Source organism: Eublepharis macularius, chromosome 4 (genome assembly GCF_028583425.1).
Source record: "Eublepharis macularius isolate TG4126 chromosome 4, MPM_Emac_v1.0, whole genome shotgun sequence".
In the NCBI taxonomy this organism is placed as follows: Eukaryota; Metazoa; Chordata; class Lepidosauria; order Squamata; family Eublepharidae; genus Eublepharis; species Eublepharis macularius.
Window position 1 is genome coordinate 139,692,276 of NC_072793.1, and position 20,089 is coordinate 139,712,364.

At 39.5% G+C, this 20,089-nt stretch overlaps 1 protein-coding gene across 1 annotated transcript in view; it reads left to right on the forward strand.

Annotated features, from left to right (window-relative positions):
• RYBP (RING1 and YY1 binding protein) overlaps window positions 1–19,337 on the forward strand; it is an 81,009-nt gene extending 61,672 nt beyond the window's left edge. The window contains exons 3-5 of the mRNA XM_054977242.1: window positions 11,267–11,443; window positions 11,955–12,053; window positions 15,131–19,337. Of these exons, the coding sequence (XP_054833217.1) occupies window positions 11,267–11,443; window positions 11,955–12,053; window positions 15,131–15,383 (529 nt within the window). The 3' untranslated portion in view covers window positions 15,384–19,337. The remainder of the gene's footprint in view (window positions 1–11,266; window positions 11,444–11,954; window positions 12,054–15,130) is intronic.
• The last annotated feature ends 752 nt before the right edge of the window (window positions 19,338–20,089 follow it).

Genomic DNA, 20,089 nt, shown 5'->3' on the forward strand with positions numbered 1-20,089 from the left:
TTATTATCCCCACAACAACAAACACCCTATGAGGTGAGTGGGGCTGAGAGAGCTCCTAGAAGCTGTGACTGACTCAAGGTTACCCAGCTGGCTTCAAGTGGAGGAGTGGGGAATCAAACCCGGTTTTCCAGATTAGAGTCTCGCGCTCTTAACCACTACACCAAACTGGTTTTGGTTGCCTATGTTAGATAAGGTGTCACTGAAACTATAGAGAACTTGGGGATATTCCTGAATCTGCCCCTGTCCATGAAGAAGTAGGTCAGTGTCATTGCTAGGAGTACCTTCTATTTATCTATTTTTGGACAGGCCACACTTAGCCATGCTACTGTAACTTTGAGACTGGATTATGGTAATATGCTCTACTTGGAGTTGCCCAAGAGGACAACTCAGAAGCTGACAGTCCAGAATGCAGTGTTAATCAGACTACCCATATGACAGTAATATTATAGCAGCGCTCTGATATAGCAGCTGCCTCCGGATCCAATTCAGAGTGCTAGTTTTGACCTTTGAAGACCTTGTCGGAGCTCCAATCCTTCCAATGTTTGCGCTCTTACGATGTAATATCTGTTTCTATTGTGGCTTCATTCTTGTGGAATGGGCTGGCGATTAAAGCAGGGACTGCCTCTTCTCTCATCCAGTTTAGATGGCACTATAAGGCTATATTGTTAGGTGGCCATTTTCATTAAGTGATTTCAGTTATGTTCAATTAACGTTTTTAACATGTTAGTTTTGACCAGCTTTAATCTGTTTGTTTTATTGTTAAACTGCTTTGAGCAAGGAGTAGTATAGAAATATGGCAAATAAATTGCTATAGACCATGAGAGTGTGAAAACACTTTAATGGGCTTATAAAATTTGTAGACACACTTCTGCATTCAAATTATAACAGAAGTTGTCCTAAAATAGAGTATGTGGGAGATAGATAAAATATTTGGCAGTATGCATGGGTTGAGCATAAGACTTCTAATAGAGTTAGGTAAGTAAAAATTTTATTGAACAGAATGCTATATAAGACTTAATGTATATATCTTCATGGGGCAATGCAAGAAATGGCAATTCTAGTGAATATTCATGATAAGATGATTATTACTAAGTTTTGTTAACATAAGAACAATAAAGATCCAAAAACATTATCAAATGGTATTGGGGTGGGGAGTCCTCCCTAAGACTGCCAGGGAGGGCTATTCCCTCGGTAATAAGATATTGAGAGGTCTGGAGATAATGGCTAAGGAAGAAACTTCACCTAGTTCTTTCACTCATGGTCTCTGCTTACATATGATCTAGACAATTTATGAAGGGGTTTCTTTAACTTTTGGAACCTATTCACAAGGCTGGTTTATTGTCCTTTGTATGTTAATTCAAACAGGTTCCGACATTGTGCTAATTGTTTTCATTCTGGGTTCGATCTAATGACTCCCTTCTGCTTCTTCACCTTCTGACTGAGAGAGACATAGCAGATGGTAGTAATTGGATCCCACCTGTTCCAATCAACAAGCTGAGAGATGGCTCAGAGGAGAACTGTGAACATCAAACAAATTACACCAAGGTCTGACTCCTTCTCCCCAACTTTCCTCCATAAGATTTCCCAGTGTGATTTTTCATCACATACCAATCTGACAAAGTGGGCTGTGACTCACAGGAGCTCATATTGAAATATATGTCTGTAATGATTTTAAGTGTGTGTGTGTGTGTGTCTTTAAATGCTTGGTGTGGTACAGATGAAGTGTGGGGGTGAAAGAGTGAGCGATATGATTGGTTGATGACTTAGAGTGCAGGCGGAGTGAATGCAGTTTTTAGTTACTGAGGGAGAGAAAAGATTCAGTCAGGGCTAGAGAGGTGAGCTGTGTGCAGTAGGGGTGTGCGTTTCGGGTTCCTGGTTCGGGAAAAAAACCCAAACCGGACCCGATTTGTAAAGATTCGGCATTTCCAAAACGGGGCCAGTATGATGGCCCTTATTCGGAAATACTGAATCAAAGCTTAAAGGGTGCCCGGCCTCCCACCCTCCCACCACCACCCCACTTATCTGGGGCAGTCTTCTGGTGGCGGGCGGCAGTGAATGCGGTGGTGCCAGCGTTCGCTGCCACCTTGCCAGCCGCCACAGAGGCTGAAGTGGCAGCGCGGGCGGCAGTGGCGTTCGCTGCTGCAGAGGCTGAAGCAGCAGTGCGGGCAGCACAGGCACCGGCTGCAGTCTTCCCCGCCGCCCTACTGGTGGCGGCAGAAGGCCTGCTCCGGCCTTCAAGGTAAGTGGAGTTGGGGGAAGGGGGGCTCAGGGGGGAGGTGGGAATCTCGGTATGCTCCGAATCATTTCGAAGCATAGCAAAGTGATTTCCAAAAACCCGAACCCAAAGCGGCTTACTGCTTCAGGTTTTGGGTTATTCCGAATCGTTTCCCCCGCTGCACACCCCTAGTGTGCAGCCTTAGCATGTTTAAGCATTTCTGAGAAAAATACTAAGTCTGGTTTTAGCAGGCAAACTGTGTGCAGCCTGAGTATGTGTAAGCAGAGAAATATTGAGTCAGGGCAAGAGAAGCGAGTACAGCCTGAGAGTGTCCATGTATTTTGAGAGAAAGGCAACCTGTGTGGAAGCCTCAACTGGGTGTGTCTGTGAGACTATATATTCATTCTATTTGAAGCAGGCAAACTGTGTGTGCGCCTGAGAGAGAAAGTCTATGTGTATTTGAGTGAGAGGTTGATATCTGAAGCAGGCAAACTGTGTGTGAAGCCTGAGAGATCTGTGTGACTGTGTCTATGAAAAGAAATTTTAAGAACCAATATCTCTTTGAAACCTTCACACTTAAAAAATAATATGAAACCAGTACGCTTCTTATAAAAATAAAAGTTTCCTTTTTTATATATATATCCCAGAGTATCAGTCATTCCTATATCCCATTCCTATCCTCAGGGCCACATGGTACCACAAAGGAGCCTGGTGCGGGCACATCACTAAAGGGGAAATTTAAATAAAATGTCTTGGAATTTAATATTCCTGGTGTCAGCAATCTACCCAGAGGGTGTAAGAGAAAGATTAAAGGGAAAATCTACTCAAGAGAAAGAAAGGGTCATAACAATGTCCTTTAAGGTGCTACTGGTATTTTGAACTGTATTACTGTTTGGAAAAAAGTTTGAGATACAAGGCCTGTATAGACCAAGAAAAGATAATATGATGCAGGGAAGTAACATAATTAAGCACAAGCTTAAGTGAAATAGTAGGTTTTGTTATGTTGAATCTAGAATAATGTTTTTAAAAGTTCAAATAGTTTTTTTAAAGGTTAGGATAACAGTAGAGAGAGTTGGTAGTTAATAATAGCCTTGCCTATCGTGTCTGTGCCATGCTGTTTCTGTACTCATAAGAGCTAGAAACTTTTTAAGAAACCATACCTGAGGTTTTTAGCATACCAAATTCTGTATTGAATTTCTTGCTTTGGCCTCAATTTAATATGTATAAAATTGTGCATGTGTGTGTAAATGTCTCTAGTATTTTATTAGCCAGAAGCAAAAAAAACTCTCTAAATAATAGTTTTGTTGTCAACAGAACCTCCTCTGCTTGTCAGTAATGATCCTTTCCCTAATGATAGCAGGTAGTCATGACAATGAGGGGTGTAGGCAAAGACAATCTGTTAGGACTGTAGCATGACAGACTGACAGTTATTCCCATTTCTCAGCATTTTCACCTGTGCGGTATGATGAAGCTGTTTTTGCCGCTTTGTGTAGATTGGTTGTGGTGGCTTGTCCTTTGCTGAAGAGTGCCTTCTTGTGAATTGCTCAAATAAAAACTTTTTGAAGGCTAAGTAACAATTGTGTTTGTGCAACAGAAAGAATTTGAGACTTTGAAAAGGTGTCTATTGATTGCAGAGGGTGAAGAAAGCATTTAGAGATTGGTTGGTAACGATCACACCGGAGACGGTGGTTTGAAAACTGTTTATTACAAGGAACTAAATATTGGCTGGAAGAAAACCGCTTTCACAACGAGCTGAAAGAGATGGGATCAGTAAAGCTCATAGCCAATTTCTTGAAAATGCCGCCTCTGTTTTTATTCACTGGTACAAGTGGCTGTGCTAGGCGGTACACCGAAGGACTCTGTTTGCTCCATAAAAGGCAATCTATACAACAAGAGTATAAACGGAATCAATTTTGTGAATGGAATGTTGTAATATTTTTTTGTGAATGGGACTTTCTATGTTATTGGTACTGGATATGATGTCTCTGTAATAAACTGGAAAATAATTGAATTAGTGAACCATTGAGAAGGAAATAGGTGTTCTATTGTAACCCTGGTTGTGCCTCCTTGAGCTTAGGCTCTAAGTATTGATCTTGGTACTTGGTACAACCATACAACTGCTTGAAAACATTGCTTTTGGCCATAACATTTCAAGATTGTTTCTCCAACCATAAGAAGAAGAAAAAATCCCTGTGATTCTTAGGTTGCCATATTTTGCAACATATGTCAGTTTGCATGAAAAATTCATACATTCATGGTATAAAGATTGACTTTAAATTCTCTGTGAAAGAGCAGGTCATAGACTGCCTGTAGATGATGTCTACGATATTTTCTGTGCCTAAACAAGTATGCTTATACAACATGGAGCTTTGTTCATGAGCTAAGATGATTCTTCTTATTTAGGAAAGCAGTTCTAGAGCATTGGCTATTGAGAGTATGTAACTGGAAGTTTTAGTGTTCCTAGGATCTTGTGAGGAAAAGAGGTGCAGAATTCATCTTGACACAGAATTAGAAGCAGAGATGGCAAAAACCCCTTCCCCCCCAAAAATTATAGGGGGCAAATGAAAGGATGCGTGTTCTTTCACACAGACTTGCCTGCCCATACGCCCAGTGCTTGCAATTTAGAACGGTTACCTTGGTGCAAAGTCTTTTGAAATAATTTTGAAATACCTCTTTCAAAAATAAGTACAATGCTTCTTAAGATATAAGGCTTTAAAATTATTTTAACTGTCTTTTACTGCCCCAAATACTTTATGAAAGCTATGCTATTTGTAGTATTGGGTCATTACAATTCCTGTATGCTCTAGACTTGTACAACTCTCAGATCCTCTTCTGCAGTATGTGAAAGAAACTGGTCTGTCTTTTAAAATAAGATTATAGCAGTAACAAATAACTAGAGAAGATTGCTTCTTGAGTTCTCTGAAATTCATTGAAAGGAAATTTTGGAATTTAAAGCTATTGATAATTCAAAAACTGATTCCGATGAGAAAAAGTTCATATGATAGTATTTTTAGGGATATATTTTTGTTTAAGGGAATGATACAGGTTTCCTGTGGCCAACTATGTCCACTGTTTCTGTGATAGTTTGCATGAAGATGATACATTATCAAAAAGTTCAGTGTGTTAAATTCAATATGTAGGTTTGCTGATAGTGCTTAATAACTTTATTTATTGCCCTGGAAGCAAACAGTCCCCTTCACCATGAAGAAGTTTGAAAAAATGTAATTTGTGGTATGAACAGTCAGCCTTGTAGCTTCTCATGAACAGGTGCTGTAGGTTTTTTAAGAGATTTCAAGATAATGCTTTCTATGCATCTTAGCTTAGATAGTAAAAACTCTTATTTACTGCAGCAGCTTCTATTTCTGACTCTTATTTTACCCTAAGATAAGCTTTGGTACCTGTTACTACATAACGAACATGAAGCATATTTATAATTATTGATTGTATAACATTGGGGCATTTTAATGCATAATGTGCCAGGTTATAATATGTTGATGCATTTTCCCCCTGTCCCCCTCCCCCAGCAGCGCTTCTCCAAGCAGAAGTTTATTTCTAGGTTCACTGGATACAAGTGGACCAGTAGCTGCATGGGTCAAGAAGCTCCAGAGAGAGGAGGAAGGGAGGGAATTATCCATTCTGCCTCTTCCAGGAACCCTTAATAAACTTTACTGGGGTCCGAAAGGACTGCTTGGAGGAGAGGAATACAGGAATGATGCGTGACCATCAGCACCTTCCATTCATTGATGGATAGCAGCATCCACTCATGCTTGTATGTTCTTAAAATAGAGGAAACAAGTATAGATTGCTAAAGAAATTGTATGTGTTTCAGTTTTTCCCAACATTTCCACTTTTTTTACATACAGCTTTATAACTTGCAGACATTTTTCATTTCTGTGAGGACAAATAGCATAATGCCAATGTTTAACTTGCACTGAAGGAAAAAATGGTAGCGTGGATATAGCCTTGCTTATGTTTTTAATTCTTACGTTAAAATCTATATAAATATGTGTGTTTATCCTCGTTTCTAAGAAATACCGTCTTCTACCTGCTATAACTTTAGCAATATAATCAGGAAGTTCATGATTAAAAGGTGTGTTAAGCAGGGTTGGCCCTAGTTAGTACTTGGATGGGAAAACTCCGAGAAAGACTAGGGTTGCTAAAGGGAAGAAGGCAATGGCAAACCATCTCTGCTTCCCTGATGCCTTGAACATCCCATGGATGGGGATGGGGGTCACCATGAGTTGATCACAACTCCAGGGTACATTTTTGTTATTACTTTAGCTTAGAAGGCTTTTTTATTTAACTTACTCTCTTGGGATTTTTTTCCTTATTTTCAAGTAATGTGGTCTAAGTTTTCTAAAATAAGAATGAACTACTGCTTTTTAGTTTTATTGCACAATCTGCCACTTTCGTGGGCTACCCAGTTAAACAGTTTGCTTTTGTTCTTTTAAAGAAACGAGATCACTACTTCTGCCTGGGTTTATTCAGGCAGTTTTCCTCCTGGTTTCTTTTAGTAGCATTCCTGCATACTCTCCCTCCAATTCCAGATATACTGATAACATTACTATGCCCTATTCAGACTTCTAACACTAAGCTATCAAGTACAAAGAGCAGGGAGGAGGGAGAAGGGTGATCTGTTTGTCAGTATCTGCAGATTAATGTAGTCTTTTGCAATGTAAGTTAATTTGCTTGTAAGCCCACAGCTATTGCTACTCTGCAAAGAAATTTACTAGTCTGTCTGGCTATTCATCTGTGGTCTAAAGAGGGGGAGAAAGAATTCAGTTTTAGAAAGCTGGGAGTACTTCTTACTTTTTTGTAGGCAAAACAGTTTGCAAGCCAGACTTAAATAAATATTGGCTCACAGTATTCCACAGCAGTTGTACATTTGGGTTGCTGTAATGCTTCATTTTACTATTTTTTCCATGCCTTTGTTTCTATAGACTGATCTATGTTCATATTTTGAAGACTACAAAAGAAAGCAGATACTGTGCCTGGCATTTTGTGGATGTCTGCAGAATAGAATGGTTTTATAATTTTAAAAATTTCCCTGGATTTTATAGCAAGTTTGGTGTGTGTATTTCAAATTGTCTTGAAAACAATGCAGTCTGTGTGACACCAGAGAAGGAAAAAATGCTTGAGAAAGTTGGTGATAGGCTGATTACAGATTGGAATCTTACTTTCCTACTTTGCTATTAACATCAGCAGATTACACCCCAAAGCACCTATTTTTAAGCTAAGGCTCTACCTGTGCGGTTAGGAAAAGGAGTGGTATCAACTGTTCAGTGATTTCTCATTTATTGCATATTGCCTTATGGGCATAAGCTGCGTGATCAAGCTGTAGTGCCCAATCAATTGGCTTTGTAAAAGACGACAGCTAATTATCTTTGCTGCCAGCAAATGAAAGTTTTTGTGTGTGCTTCTCTTTGTCACTGTGCAAATGCAAAGGCTTTGTCTTTTATAGCTGATAATTAGTAAAGGTCCTAGTGCGATGGCAAGTAGGACCTAATCCAGGACTCATGAAAATCAGAGGGGGTAATCATCTACTAATTGCATTATCGGCTCTATCAGTCTTTTGAATGAGCATAACTTTGCAAACCTGAACTCTGTAAACCCAGCTCTAATTGTGTTGGATTTGAATCACCTCTTGGAAGATTTGTATGGCCCAGATCAGCTTCTCTGGCCCTTCTTTTGTGAATCTAATTAAAGGAGGATGGTGCGGCCATCCTAATCCTTGGCAGCAACATTGTCATGCAGTATCTCTCCTTCCCTTGCATACCCTTAGCCATCCAGTCATAGCCCATCTACGAAACCACTGACTCTATCTCCTCCAAAGTATGGGTTGATTCAGTTTACTTTACTCAAGGGATGGCCCATGGTCTTCAGTGAGGATTATTTACATTTATTTATGTAAAAGAAAACCTTTAGATAAAATTCCTAAGATGGTGAGTTTAGTTATGTAAGTTTAGGATTGTGGTTTAGATGAAAAAGGGATGTAGTGCAAAAGCCCCTTAAAAAGGAAGAAAATAGCAGAGTTAGGGGAGCATAGGGAAGAATGCTGGAAACATGATTTTGAATGTTGTTAATGTCGAAGGCTTTCACGGCCGGAGAACGATGGTTGTTGGGGGTTTTCCGGGCTGTATTGCCGTGGTCTTGGCATTGTAGTTCCTGACGTTTCGCCAGCAGCTGTGGCTGGCATCTTCAGAGGTGTAGCACCAAAAGACAGAGATCTCTCAGTGTCACAGTGTGGAAAAGATGTAGGTCATTTGTATCTACTCAGGAGGGGTGGGGTTGAGCTGAGTCATTCTGTAAGAGTTTCCCAGGGTGTGGAATGCTAATGGCGGGAGGCTTCACTGTATCCTGAGGAGGTTCTTTTGCATATGGATTGGTGCTTGATGTGCTAATCTTCTCTGCAGGGCTATTGGAGAAAGAAAGTGAGGGAAAACTCTCATTCCTGGATACCATGGTCATCCGCAAAGTAAACTTTCAGTTAGGTCACAAGGTCTACAGGAAACCAACTCACACTGATCGGTACTTACACAAAAACTCCAATCACCACCCCCGACAGAAAAGAGGCATAATGAAAACATTAGTGGATCGTGCAAGATGGATATGTGAGCCGCGCTTTCTCAATGAGGAAATTAATCATCTAAACCACGCACTTCAGGCAAATGGCTACTCCAGAAATGAAATCCGAAGAGCAATCAAACCCAGGATGAATCAAACAACCAAGGAAAAACAGTCACCTACAGGAAAAGTGTTTTTGCCATATATCAAAGGAATTACTGATCAGATGGGAAAGCTTATGGAAAAGCATAACCTTCAAGCAGTATTCAGACCCACCCGAAAAATACAACAGATGCTACGATCAGCAAAAGACAGCAGAGACCCCCTCACCTCTGCAGGAGTATACCGTATACCCTGCAGCTGTGGATAAGTTTACATCGGGACCACAAAGCGTAGCATCCAGACAAGAATAAAAGAACATGAAAGACACTGCAGACTTGGACAGCCTGAAAAATCAGCAGTGGCTGAACATAGCCTAACTCAAACAGGGCACAGTATCTTATTCCGGGACACCAAAATACTGGACAACACTTCCAACTACTTTGTCAGACTGCACAGGGAAGCCATTGAAATTCACAAGCATAAGCAAAACTTCAACAGGAAAGAAGAAACCTTAAGAATGAACAGAGCATGGGCTCCAGTTCTGAAAAACACCAGGCCAACAAAACACTCCACACCTGACAATAGCCCTGCAGAGAAGATTAGCACATCAAGCACCAATCCATATGCAAAAGAACCTCCTCAGGATACAGTGAAGCCTCCCGCCATTAGCATTCCACACCCTGGGAAACTCTTACAGAATGACTCAGCTCAACCCCACCCCTCCTGAGTAGATACAAATGACCTACATCTTTTCCACACTGTGACACTGAGAGATCTCTGTCTTTTGGTGCTACACCTCTGAAGATGCCAGCCACAGCTGCTGGCGAAACGTCAGGAACTACAATGCCAAGACCACGGCAATACAGCCCGGAAAACCCCCAACAACCAATGTTGTTAATGTTTGAATACCAATTAGGAGAAAATTGCCAGTGAAAATAAGTTTGAATGAAAAAAGGGATCTTCTCTTGTGCTCCATTTCTGCACATCTCCAAATACCTTAATGTTAAAAAGATATAGAAATCTCTGAGTTAATCTTGGGTCTAGTACTTCTAGAATTGGAAGGGCAGTAGCAAAAAAATAATGATTGTTAATTACCAGTATTTCATGTGTTGCTTTAAACTAGGTGTAAAGCTAAAGGGCCCTTTTAAAAAGTCGTGTCTGCTATCTTGCCTTTCTTGAAAATGTGTTTTGCTTCCAAGTAGATGACAGACACACTCTTAGTGCACCTTACTTAAATGATGCTCTGTTCTGCAGCACATGCTGTTCATGTGTGTGTGCCATCAAGTCACACCCATGGGATTTTCAATGCAATAGATATTCAGAGGTGGTTTGCCCTTGCCTGCCTCTGCATAGCAACCCCTGAACTTCCTTGGTGGTCTGTTATCCAAATGCTGACCAGGGGCTGACCCTGCTTAGCTTTTAAGATCTGATAAGATCAGGCTGGTGAGACCATCCAAGTCAAGGTGTGTCTAGTTGTTAGAAACTACCAGTGTCATATCCAGGTATTTTTTGGCCTGGTCATAAATTGGATCAAAGCTGCTTTGGGTTACACTGCCTGCCTAGCCACTCTCAGTTTTAAGTTCATCTTTTAATAAGTTCATCTTTTAATTCAGCACTTACGTTCCTGTTTTGCTGCTTTCTTTTTACTCTTGCCGATTTGTAATTGTGGAAGGTTTCAGGCAGCAGTATTGAGAAGTAGTGCCAGTGGGAGTCTGACACAGAGAAAACTGCTAGCGTCACACTGAATGTACCACTTGTTTTAGATTTGCTCTGATTGACAGTCTTTATGTTGTGAATGTCAGACTTGCATTGCTAGGGAAGAAGAATTTATTCTGGATAATTACAGTTGAATGAGACATTACTAACTCTGTTTTCTGTATTTAACAATTTACCAGTGTCCATTTGATGAAACAGTACAAGCAGCCTGGGTCAGTTAGCATAACACTTCAAAGTACAGACAGTGTGTGAGTTTCATGTCTTTCATTGGCCTCTTCAGCATGTTTTCATGTCCAGACTTTTAAAATTGTACTTTATTTGAAAATGAGAAGGTTAGTTTCTTGGATTACTATGTGCTAGGTTTCAGTTCCTGAGTTGTGATGTTCAGTCCTAAAGAAAGAGACTTTCTTTAAAAGAAATGATTGCAGAATTTCTAATTTTACATACAAGAATAATACAGAAAGTAATTGAGTGGTATGAATGGACATAGTTAAAATTTGTGAGAGAGTACCGTTTTAAAATTGTGGACAACACATTTGCTGGTTAACACCAGACATTCCTTGTTTGATGAAATACTTGTTTAACTAATGCTTCTGCTGCAGTGAGCCATTTGTTTTAATAAAGTCACTGACAATGAGTATCCCTTTTTTATTTCTTCTCACATCTTAGGAAACCTAGGATAAATTCTCAGCTTGTTGCACAACAAGTTGCTCAGCAATATGCTACCCCACCACCTCCTAAAAAGGAGAAGAAAGAGAAGGTGGAAAAGCAGGAAGAGAAAAAGCCAGACAAAGAAAAAGAAATTAGTCAAAGTGTTATAAAGAAGAGTACCAACAAGAAGACTAAGTATGTTTCTGGGCCATCCATCCAAATTAGGCATTCCTAACCTCTTAGATTGTATCCCTTTGCAAATGATCTAATCTGATATGCCCCCTAATTTCCCTAGTTAAATCCCTACCAGTTTTAGGTGCCTCAAACATCAAGTGACTCCTTAGTCCCTCCTGATCCCCAGTCACTCTCCTCTCTTACCACCACCAGTTCTTGATTCATGTGACTTGGCTCTTTCTGTGCTGCTGCATCAATTTTAAATTTTTATTGCTTTTTATCCTTTTCCCAGAGTAGTTGAGAGTGGAGAAGCACATTGATACTATGTAGAATTGTATAAGAAATTTCCCTTCGCCTAGTATTCCTGTGGTTTTATTGATGGGTGTGAGGGTTGTAATCGGTAGAAGTTTTTTTTCTTTGTGTGTGTATAAACACACACACACCCTCCATGGTATTAGTTATCCCAATTTCAGAAATGATTTTCTTAAAAATACAGGACCCTCCTAGTATTCAGTTTTCTCTTCTCTTTCAGGCCAAAGTCAGATATTGTGAAAGATCCACCAAGTGAAGCAAACAGCATACAGTCTGGAAATACAACAACAAAGACCAGTGATTCAAATCACACCTCAAGGTAATTCAGTATCGAATTTCCTGCATACAATCTTCCTGAATTAGCATCTTGGTCTGACTGATTGTGTGTGTGTGATATGGGAAGAAATTTCCTTCCAGGGTAGTAATCTTGGGCATTTAACCTTTCTGTCGGGGTGGAGGGGGGAATCAGATGTTTTTTTTTCATTTCTATATTTCTAAATCTAGTGGAAAGTACTTTTTAGCCCCTTCCTTTTCAAATGTGTAATGAATATAGACTCAAGAATTTGCCTAATGCTAAATGCTGTCCTTTTTCTACAATAACATTGCATTGTAATCAGTTCAGATACATAAGAATTAATCATCCGATTGTCTGTTGGGTAATAAATATAGAGTCAGAATTTAATTACCGGGTAGCCTGGGCCTATTGTCTTCAAGTTATCACCAGGGTCTAGAGGCTACCAGGTTTGCATTATGGAGACAGGCAGCCCTTCTATTCCTGCCAGGCCATCCCTTCTGTGTAATCCCTCCTGTAGCGTACTTGCAGGCTTTGGATCTAACAGCAAAATGATAAACAAGAGTTGGTTTTTTTGTGAGGGTTTTTTGCAGTTTGATCTATGTACCAAAAATACAAAATATATACAAGGCTCATCAAATACGAAGTGTGCATATTCTTGTGTTTAATACACCCAGCTGAGGGTCATGTAACGTTGGTGGCTGGTAACCCTCCTTTCAGTTGACCTGCACTTTGGGCAAACAGTGAGCTACCACTGCCCAGTTACTATCTCAGCATGCTTGACTGGCACCACTGCATGCAGTTGAGAGGGATAAGAGCAGGGGAAAGTAGCTTCTAGCCTCCATTGAAGAGATCAAGAAGGTAGAATCACCATTTACAGCAGCTTCCCTGTTTGTTCTGGCCTTTTCTTCTTTGTGAAACAGGCAGTCTGAATTGTAGCAACTCCACCAATGAGTTTACGTCATTTAAAGGTTGCCATTGGTAAACTGTAGTTTTCCTGCCTTTGATTTCCTGTGCGTGGCTACTGTTGCAGTTTATCTTTAATGGAAACCTACTGTGCTGGCAATTGTAGAGTAATAGGATGAAAACATATTTAGCAGTATGTAGCACTGGATGTTCCTTCTGTTTATAATTTTTTTAGAACTGAATAACTCATCAAGACCTTGAAGGGAAATGGAGTTGTGTGTCTTTCTAGTTTGGTCTGTGGCTTCTGCTTGTTTGACAACTACTTTTTGATATCATGTGTGCATTAAGTGTAGCACATGCCCAGGTCACGCATCTCTCATTATCCTTCCCATGAACTGTGATTGCTGAAAAACGTCTAGGAAATTTATAGCTAGGATTTAAGCCAAGAGACAGTGGAAACTAAACAGAAGTCCAGAACATCTAGAAGCTCCTGCGTAGATATACTGAGTCTATTGTTACATGATGTTTTTGTAATTTTCTACCCTGCTATGACAGATGTGATAAAAAGTAGATCTGAAGGTTAGAGACGCAAAGCAATTTGTGAAGTTGTCTTCCAAGTAGCAGGGACCAGTCGAAGAAACTGAACTGTCTCTCTCATTGGTTGTTGTGTTGTTGTGGGTTGAAAATTGGGGATGAAGGAGTGTCCTTTGGCTGCTTATTTACCTTGACAGTGTTAAAAAGTATTAGGAGAGAGGAGGGATTTCCCATTACATTTTAGTTTTCTGATAAAAAAGTAATGTGCAGCTCTTCCTGTTTCCTCATTTCTCCCAAGAAACATTAAGAGGAAGTTGCAGACCAAAATTATTCTTGTAGCTAGCACCCAGAGTGTGGCTCTGTATGCTGCTGACCCTGTACATTTGTGTTTTGAAGGTGATGACCTAGCTGATGCTCTCTTGCAGGAGAGAGGTTGCCAGATCTACCATCATTTCTTGGACTGAGGAGGTCAAAAGGCCAGTTCTGGGTCCTAAAGATTAGCCAGTGTTGAACAAAACTGCTGTTGAATTACCTTTTTGGCATTCCTACAAAAATAAACCCTCTTTATATAATGTTACTGATCCCAGCTACATTATCTCGTTATACCTCTCAGCCAGCTGATTGTTCAAAGTTTGGCCTTGGAAGTACAACCCCTTAATCTCCCCGTGGAGTGAATGCTATTTGTTTTCTTAAGGTATTTCTTCTTTGTTGTGCCATTTTGGATCTTTGGGTGCGACACCGGGGAATCCCCCCCCCCCCCCCCGGGCTACTAAACTGATTTGGCATTCTCCACTGCCCAGAGCTGATGTGGCTAAAGAACGCTTGGCAGTTGCAGACTGTTTCAAGTTTTTCTTGAAATCAGTTCTCCTCTATTGCGTGTGTCTTGATAGTACAGTCTGAGCACATGCACGTGAGTGTCAGCCTGTGCTTTGTTTGCTAACTTAATGACTGCACAAAAGCTTGACATGAAACGTTAAAAGGATTTAAATTAAAATATTTCTTTTTATTGGTCTGCTTCTGTATAATGACTGTGTACATTTCTTGGGCTTGTTTTCAGTAGCCATATTCAGAAGAGACTGAACAATTTTCTACATGAGTTGCTTGGACTGCTTCTTTCTATAAATTCCCAGCAGTTGCAAAGAGATCCAAAGCTGTGCTGGTGCCTGTGGTGTTTGCAATGGTAGAAATTCCCTATGCAAATGATGGCGCCTCTTTCAGATGCTTTTTTGTGGCTTAGGATTGCAGAGTCACAGCTTTGGGGCACATGAGAAGATGATAAATTTCAAATATGAAATGCTTGCATCCAGGAAGGTACCCTGAGGCTTTCTTGATACTTGTGTAGCTCTGTCATTACTATTCTTTCTGGCTGGGTGGAATAGAGGATAACTTCCTACCTCTGCAAAGTTCTAAGAATTTATTCCCGAGCCACATGTGTACTCTGGAGATTGAACAAGCTAATAGACTGAGCATTTTAAAACAGCAGAAGGTCAGTCATGGGGGAAGGAGGAACAGTGATGTGGTTCAATATGTGTTCATTCATCGGTGGGCTGGCAGTCAGCTCTCTTTAGAAGGGATTCTTGTAAGTAAGCTGAGAAAAATGTCTTAAGTGAAGGCTCATCTGTTATTTATAATGGGTCTCTCACTCTTTATTTTTTTAATTTAAGGCCCAGACTGAAAAACGTGGACAGAAGTACCGCCCAGCAGCTGGCAGTCACAGTGGGAAATGTCACAGTAATTATCACAGACTTTAAAGAAAAGACTCGCTCTTCTTCCACATCATCATCCACAGTGACCTCCAGTGCAGGATCAGAACAGCAGAATCAGAGCAGCTCGGGATCCGAGAGCACAGACAAGGGTTCATCCCGCTCCTCTACGCCAAAGGGCGACATGTCCGCAGTCAATGATGAATCTTTCTGAAATTGCACATGGAATTGTGGGAAACTTATGAAATCAGGGTATGAAATTCAAATACTCCACTTGTCCACTAGGCTCTAATCCAGGAAAAACCCCAGTGCCACTTCCTTCTCTTCTGCCTCTTCTTGAGCTTCGACGTGTGTTTTTGGACATCATCTCTTAACAGATGGCACCAAGATCATTTGTACTGGCTGTGGGCATCTGGCCATCAAGGAATTTCGCACCCTGACAATAACTTTTTGACACTTATGTATTCCATTGTTTTATATGATTTTCCTAACAATCATTTATAATTGGATGTGCTCTTGACTCTACTTTTTTATAAATCTGCTGTGCACAATTTTTCCATGAACATTGCAACATTTTTGTTTGTTTTTTGGGGTGAGGGAATATGAGGTAAGTGGGAGGGAGAGGGCTATAGGAGAGTTTTTTATTTATTGCGTTCACAGACTCCATCCTCTTGTTCTTGTTTTTTCAGCATATCCTGTTTTGACTTCAGGTCCCCTTCTTCCAGTTATACTGTGTACTATCAGTTTTGATATAAATTATATATAAATATATAAATATATATATATATATATAAATAAAAATATATATATAGGGTTATTTGAAACCAATACATGGAAACGCTGGTGCTTAAAACACTGTGAAGCGAAACAATTTAAGATCTGGGACAGTGAGTGCCCTTTGGAAAGTGCTGAAACGGAACCGGAACCAGTCATAAAGAGTGATCCTGGAGGTTCAAACCGAAACAGGACCTGGCTTCCTTCTTGTGCTTTGGCTGAAGAGTACTGGACAAAGATAGATGTCTATTTTCTTATTTTCTGTTCTGTTTTGAAATCTAAAAGGTGCTCCAGTCACTTGCATTCATAGTAGAATATCTAAAAACAGTAAATCTCCAGCCTTGTCCTATGGCAATGTACACATTTTAATGGCTATGAGCCACATTTGTTTCAGAATGCCTAGTATTAATGTACAGGATGGCTACACATTACCTTTGCCTAGTTTTGCATAACCTGCCTCATGCAAGTATGGTGTTCTGTAACTTTAGCCATGGTCCAGATCTGTATTGGTTATAAGGGTAACATTTCAATATTGGCAGGGAGGAGGTATTGTCAGTTTTTATGACTCAGTGAAAGAGACGGAGGCTGCTCTCCACCCAGCTCTTGTTATAACAAAGCTACAACATGATCTGATGTCACATGTCTCGTTCTCAATGCAAATCTTTCATGTCTGTCTCTGTGCAATTCTGGTTTTGATTAATTCATTGTGTATCCTCAGAGTGGTCTTTTTTTAAAGCAGCCTGTCGTCCAGTGATGATGTGTTGGGATTATTGGTATTTAGACATGTCTAGATAACCTGCCATGGGAGCTGAAGTTGTGAAGAACTTTTTCAAACTGGTAAGGGAGCAACAGGATGACCAGTAGTTCTAATTCTTGCTAGACAGCTATTCTAATGTAAGCTTCCTCCAGCCCCATCAGAGTTGTGTTACAGTTTTACCTAGCTTGTGTGTTACCCTGCTTAAAACACTAGAATGAAGAAATGGAACACTTTCTTTTCTTTAAAAAAAAATATCTTCAAGTTCTCATTGTGTATGCTTTTTAGGCGACCCAGAGTGCTTTGCTGTAATTTCAGCAACTTTTTTTTCTTCTTCTATCAAAATGGATACTGTGTGGGTGTTTATGCGCAAAGGGCCACTTGCCAGAACTTGGTGCTAGACAATTACTGTACTAATTACTTGCTTGAAAAATATAAATTATTTCTGTTGTGTGGAGGCAATGAAATTGTTGCATTTTATCAGCTCAGATTCAAGTAACAGACACAAGCTCCTTTCACATTGATTTTAAATTTTAGGCTATGCTTAACTGAATAAACCAACTCTGCTCAACGCAGTGGAGTAGCAGAGCAGTGCCTTTGCAGCTGCAGTTTGATTCTGAACATGGTGCGTTCCTTATTAAATTGTTCTTGTATCTAATTTTTTTTTGTTCTTTGAAATCCTATTAAAGTATTTATTGAAAAAGAAAAAAAGAACCAAAGGAAAAACCAGATGATTCTCATAAGCTCTAAAATACAATGTTATCCGTAGTTTTTAGTAGTCCACATTGGTCCACCTTTTAAACATTGATATGATATTGTAAAGACATTCCTTTTCCAAGTTTTACTGTTCCTTTACGGGATCTCAGGGAGGGTAAATTGGTCAGCCATATTTATTTTTTGGAGAAAATTTTAATTTTTAAAGAGATATTTGAACTTAGTCCCAGATGTGTGTATTTTGCACAGTTTTTTAAATGAATGAACCAGAATAAATTAGGCCTGTGTGCATTTGGACACTTTCCAGCAGACCTATTTTGTGGGCATGGAAAGTGCACCTGTGTAGACAAACGGTGTCTTTCCTTTAGTGGTTCTCTAAAATAAGGCCTTGATGCAGAGGGGGAAATGCAGTGTGGTGTGTTGAGAAAATTATTTTATGTGGCAAGCACCACACACCAAGCACTGTTGCTCTGCATCTTCCATTCCTCTTCATGTGTAGCTTTTTCTGGGCTACCATTCAAATGGTTCACAGCAGCAGGGGTGGTAGGGTTGCACCCAGTGAAACATAACCCTTAGATTAGGTGATAAAAGCTTTAACAGAAATGAGCTGCTCATTGGCTTACCAATTCAGTGGAATCCTCTTTGGGTTTTCTTTTCTTTTTCTTAACGTGTGCCTCTGTGATATATTAGCTTGTTAGGTGAAAAGTATGCAAATCTATCTTTGGCACAAGTGGACTGACTGAAGCTGCATTTGGTTGAAATTGTCAGCTAAGCATTCGAACTTTCTTGGGCCGCATTTTTAGCTATTGCGTTGTCAATCTGCTTTTCTTCTTAGCCCCTGTGATGGACAATACCCTTAAAAGTAGCCTGATGGCTTAAAATGGAATTCCCTTCACTTACCTGCATTTCAGTTTGCCATATGGTAGTTGGAGAGCATGTTTGAAATCCTAGTGTAGAGGAAGGGCCAGAAACGCTCGGTAGCCAGTGGCACAGAGAGCAGGCGAAGGAAAAGCACAGTGTTAACATTTGCGAGTTTCAATTTTTACACTTCACATACACACATGTGCGTGCACACCCATACACACAACAGCTTGCCTGACTTGCTCAGTTTGACATAGTCATGCAAAGGGAACAGTAAAAAGCATTTAAGATGGGAAATTTTAATTGATAGCATTTTGCTTACTAAAAAAAACAATTTAAAATTGGGCAGTAGCTATATTCATTGAGAGATACTTCCACCTGCCTTATGAATATCATTCTCAGTCTACTTTTTAAACAGTAAACGTAAATTATTGAAAATTATTAATTGCTGACTATAATAACCTTTGCTTGTATGTAACCGAAAAAATGGTTTAAGAGCCAACATTTAGAATATGACAATGGAGCTGAACAGTTTTTAATGCGCAAGCAGTTCTGTTCTTGTGTATGACTTGTAACCTTAATTTACTGTGTAAAGATGGTTACATTATTTCTTTAGCTTTGTTTGTTTGGAGACAAATAGAGAATGCTTGTTTAAGTATGTCAAGACATAATTTTATCTTGTGAATTTTTATGTTAATGTATTATACGAGCTATATTTTTCATTTGCCCAGAAAGACAGCTTGTATAACGCTTTTGAAAGTTTTCTGCTCTGTAAAGTCTTTAGAGCTGACAGTCCTGTTAGGTTTGTTTTTAATCTTCATGCTAAAAGTGTCAATGGTGGTTTTGTGAACTGGTCAGAAAAAATTCACAGGTCTTAAATGTTTTCGGGAAATTTATATTGGACACTGCTCTTTGTCTAGCAAATAAAAGATGTTAATATATTCCTGTTACCGGCATGTGCACGACTGTTATTAGAAGCCACTTTATCATTTTCCTGCTTTAAATAGAAATGTCTATTTATGAATTCTGCTTGTAGTTTTTTCACAAATAAAATAGTAACATTTAATTAAAGCTGAATTTCTATTCTTTGGTTTTTAACATTAGTGTTGAGGAAAGGGATAGTCAGTTTTTTAAACTAGGATTTTTCAATATAACTTCTATGCCGGGATGTATTTGCAAGTGTTCACTAGGATTTCAAAAAAGCAAGTTCACATAATTTTTTAAAAGAAATCTTCCCCTGCTTTTAATAATTGAAGTGACATGCTAAGGACCCTGAAATGAATACTTCTTTCTGATTTTGCAGCTGCAGAAAGCTGACTCTTAAGATGTAGAATGTTAACATGCATCTGACAAAGTGTGATTTGGCTCTTGAAAGCTTATGCCACGATAAATACGTTCTTTAAGGTCCCACAAGACTTAACACCAGTTACCTCCTGATTTTAAGACATGTAACAAACAAATTCCCCGGAGGATTTCAACTTGAAAATCTGTATTGCTTTTTCTCTTTTTAAAAAAAGGAACAAGAATTTGCCTACTGTAGAGGATATTTACTATGTGCTGCCTGATTTTTTAAAAAATGGAACAATATTTACTACTAGGCATTCTGTGGAGGGTGGACAACTTTCCTCTCTTGCACAGAGCAAAATTCTTACAGTGCAATCCTAAACAGAATTATACCTTGAAGTCAATGGTCTTAGGAAAATGTAACTGTTTAGGATTGCACTGTTAACCTAATTTATAATACAATTTGCATAGGACTTGCTGAAAGAGTCTTAAAGACTTGGCACAGTTAGATATGGATCACTGAAAACATTTTA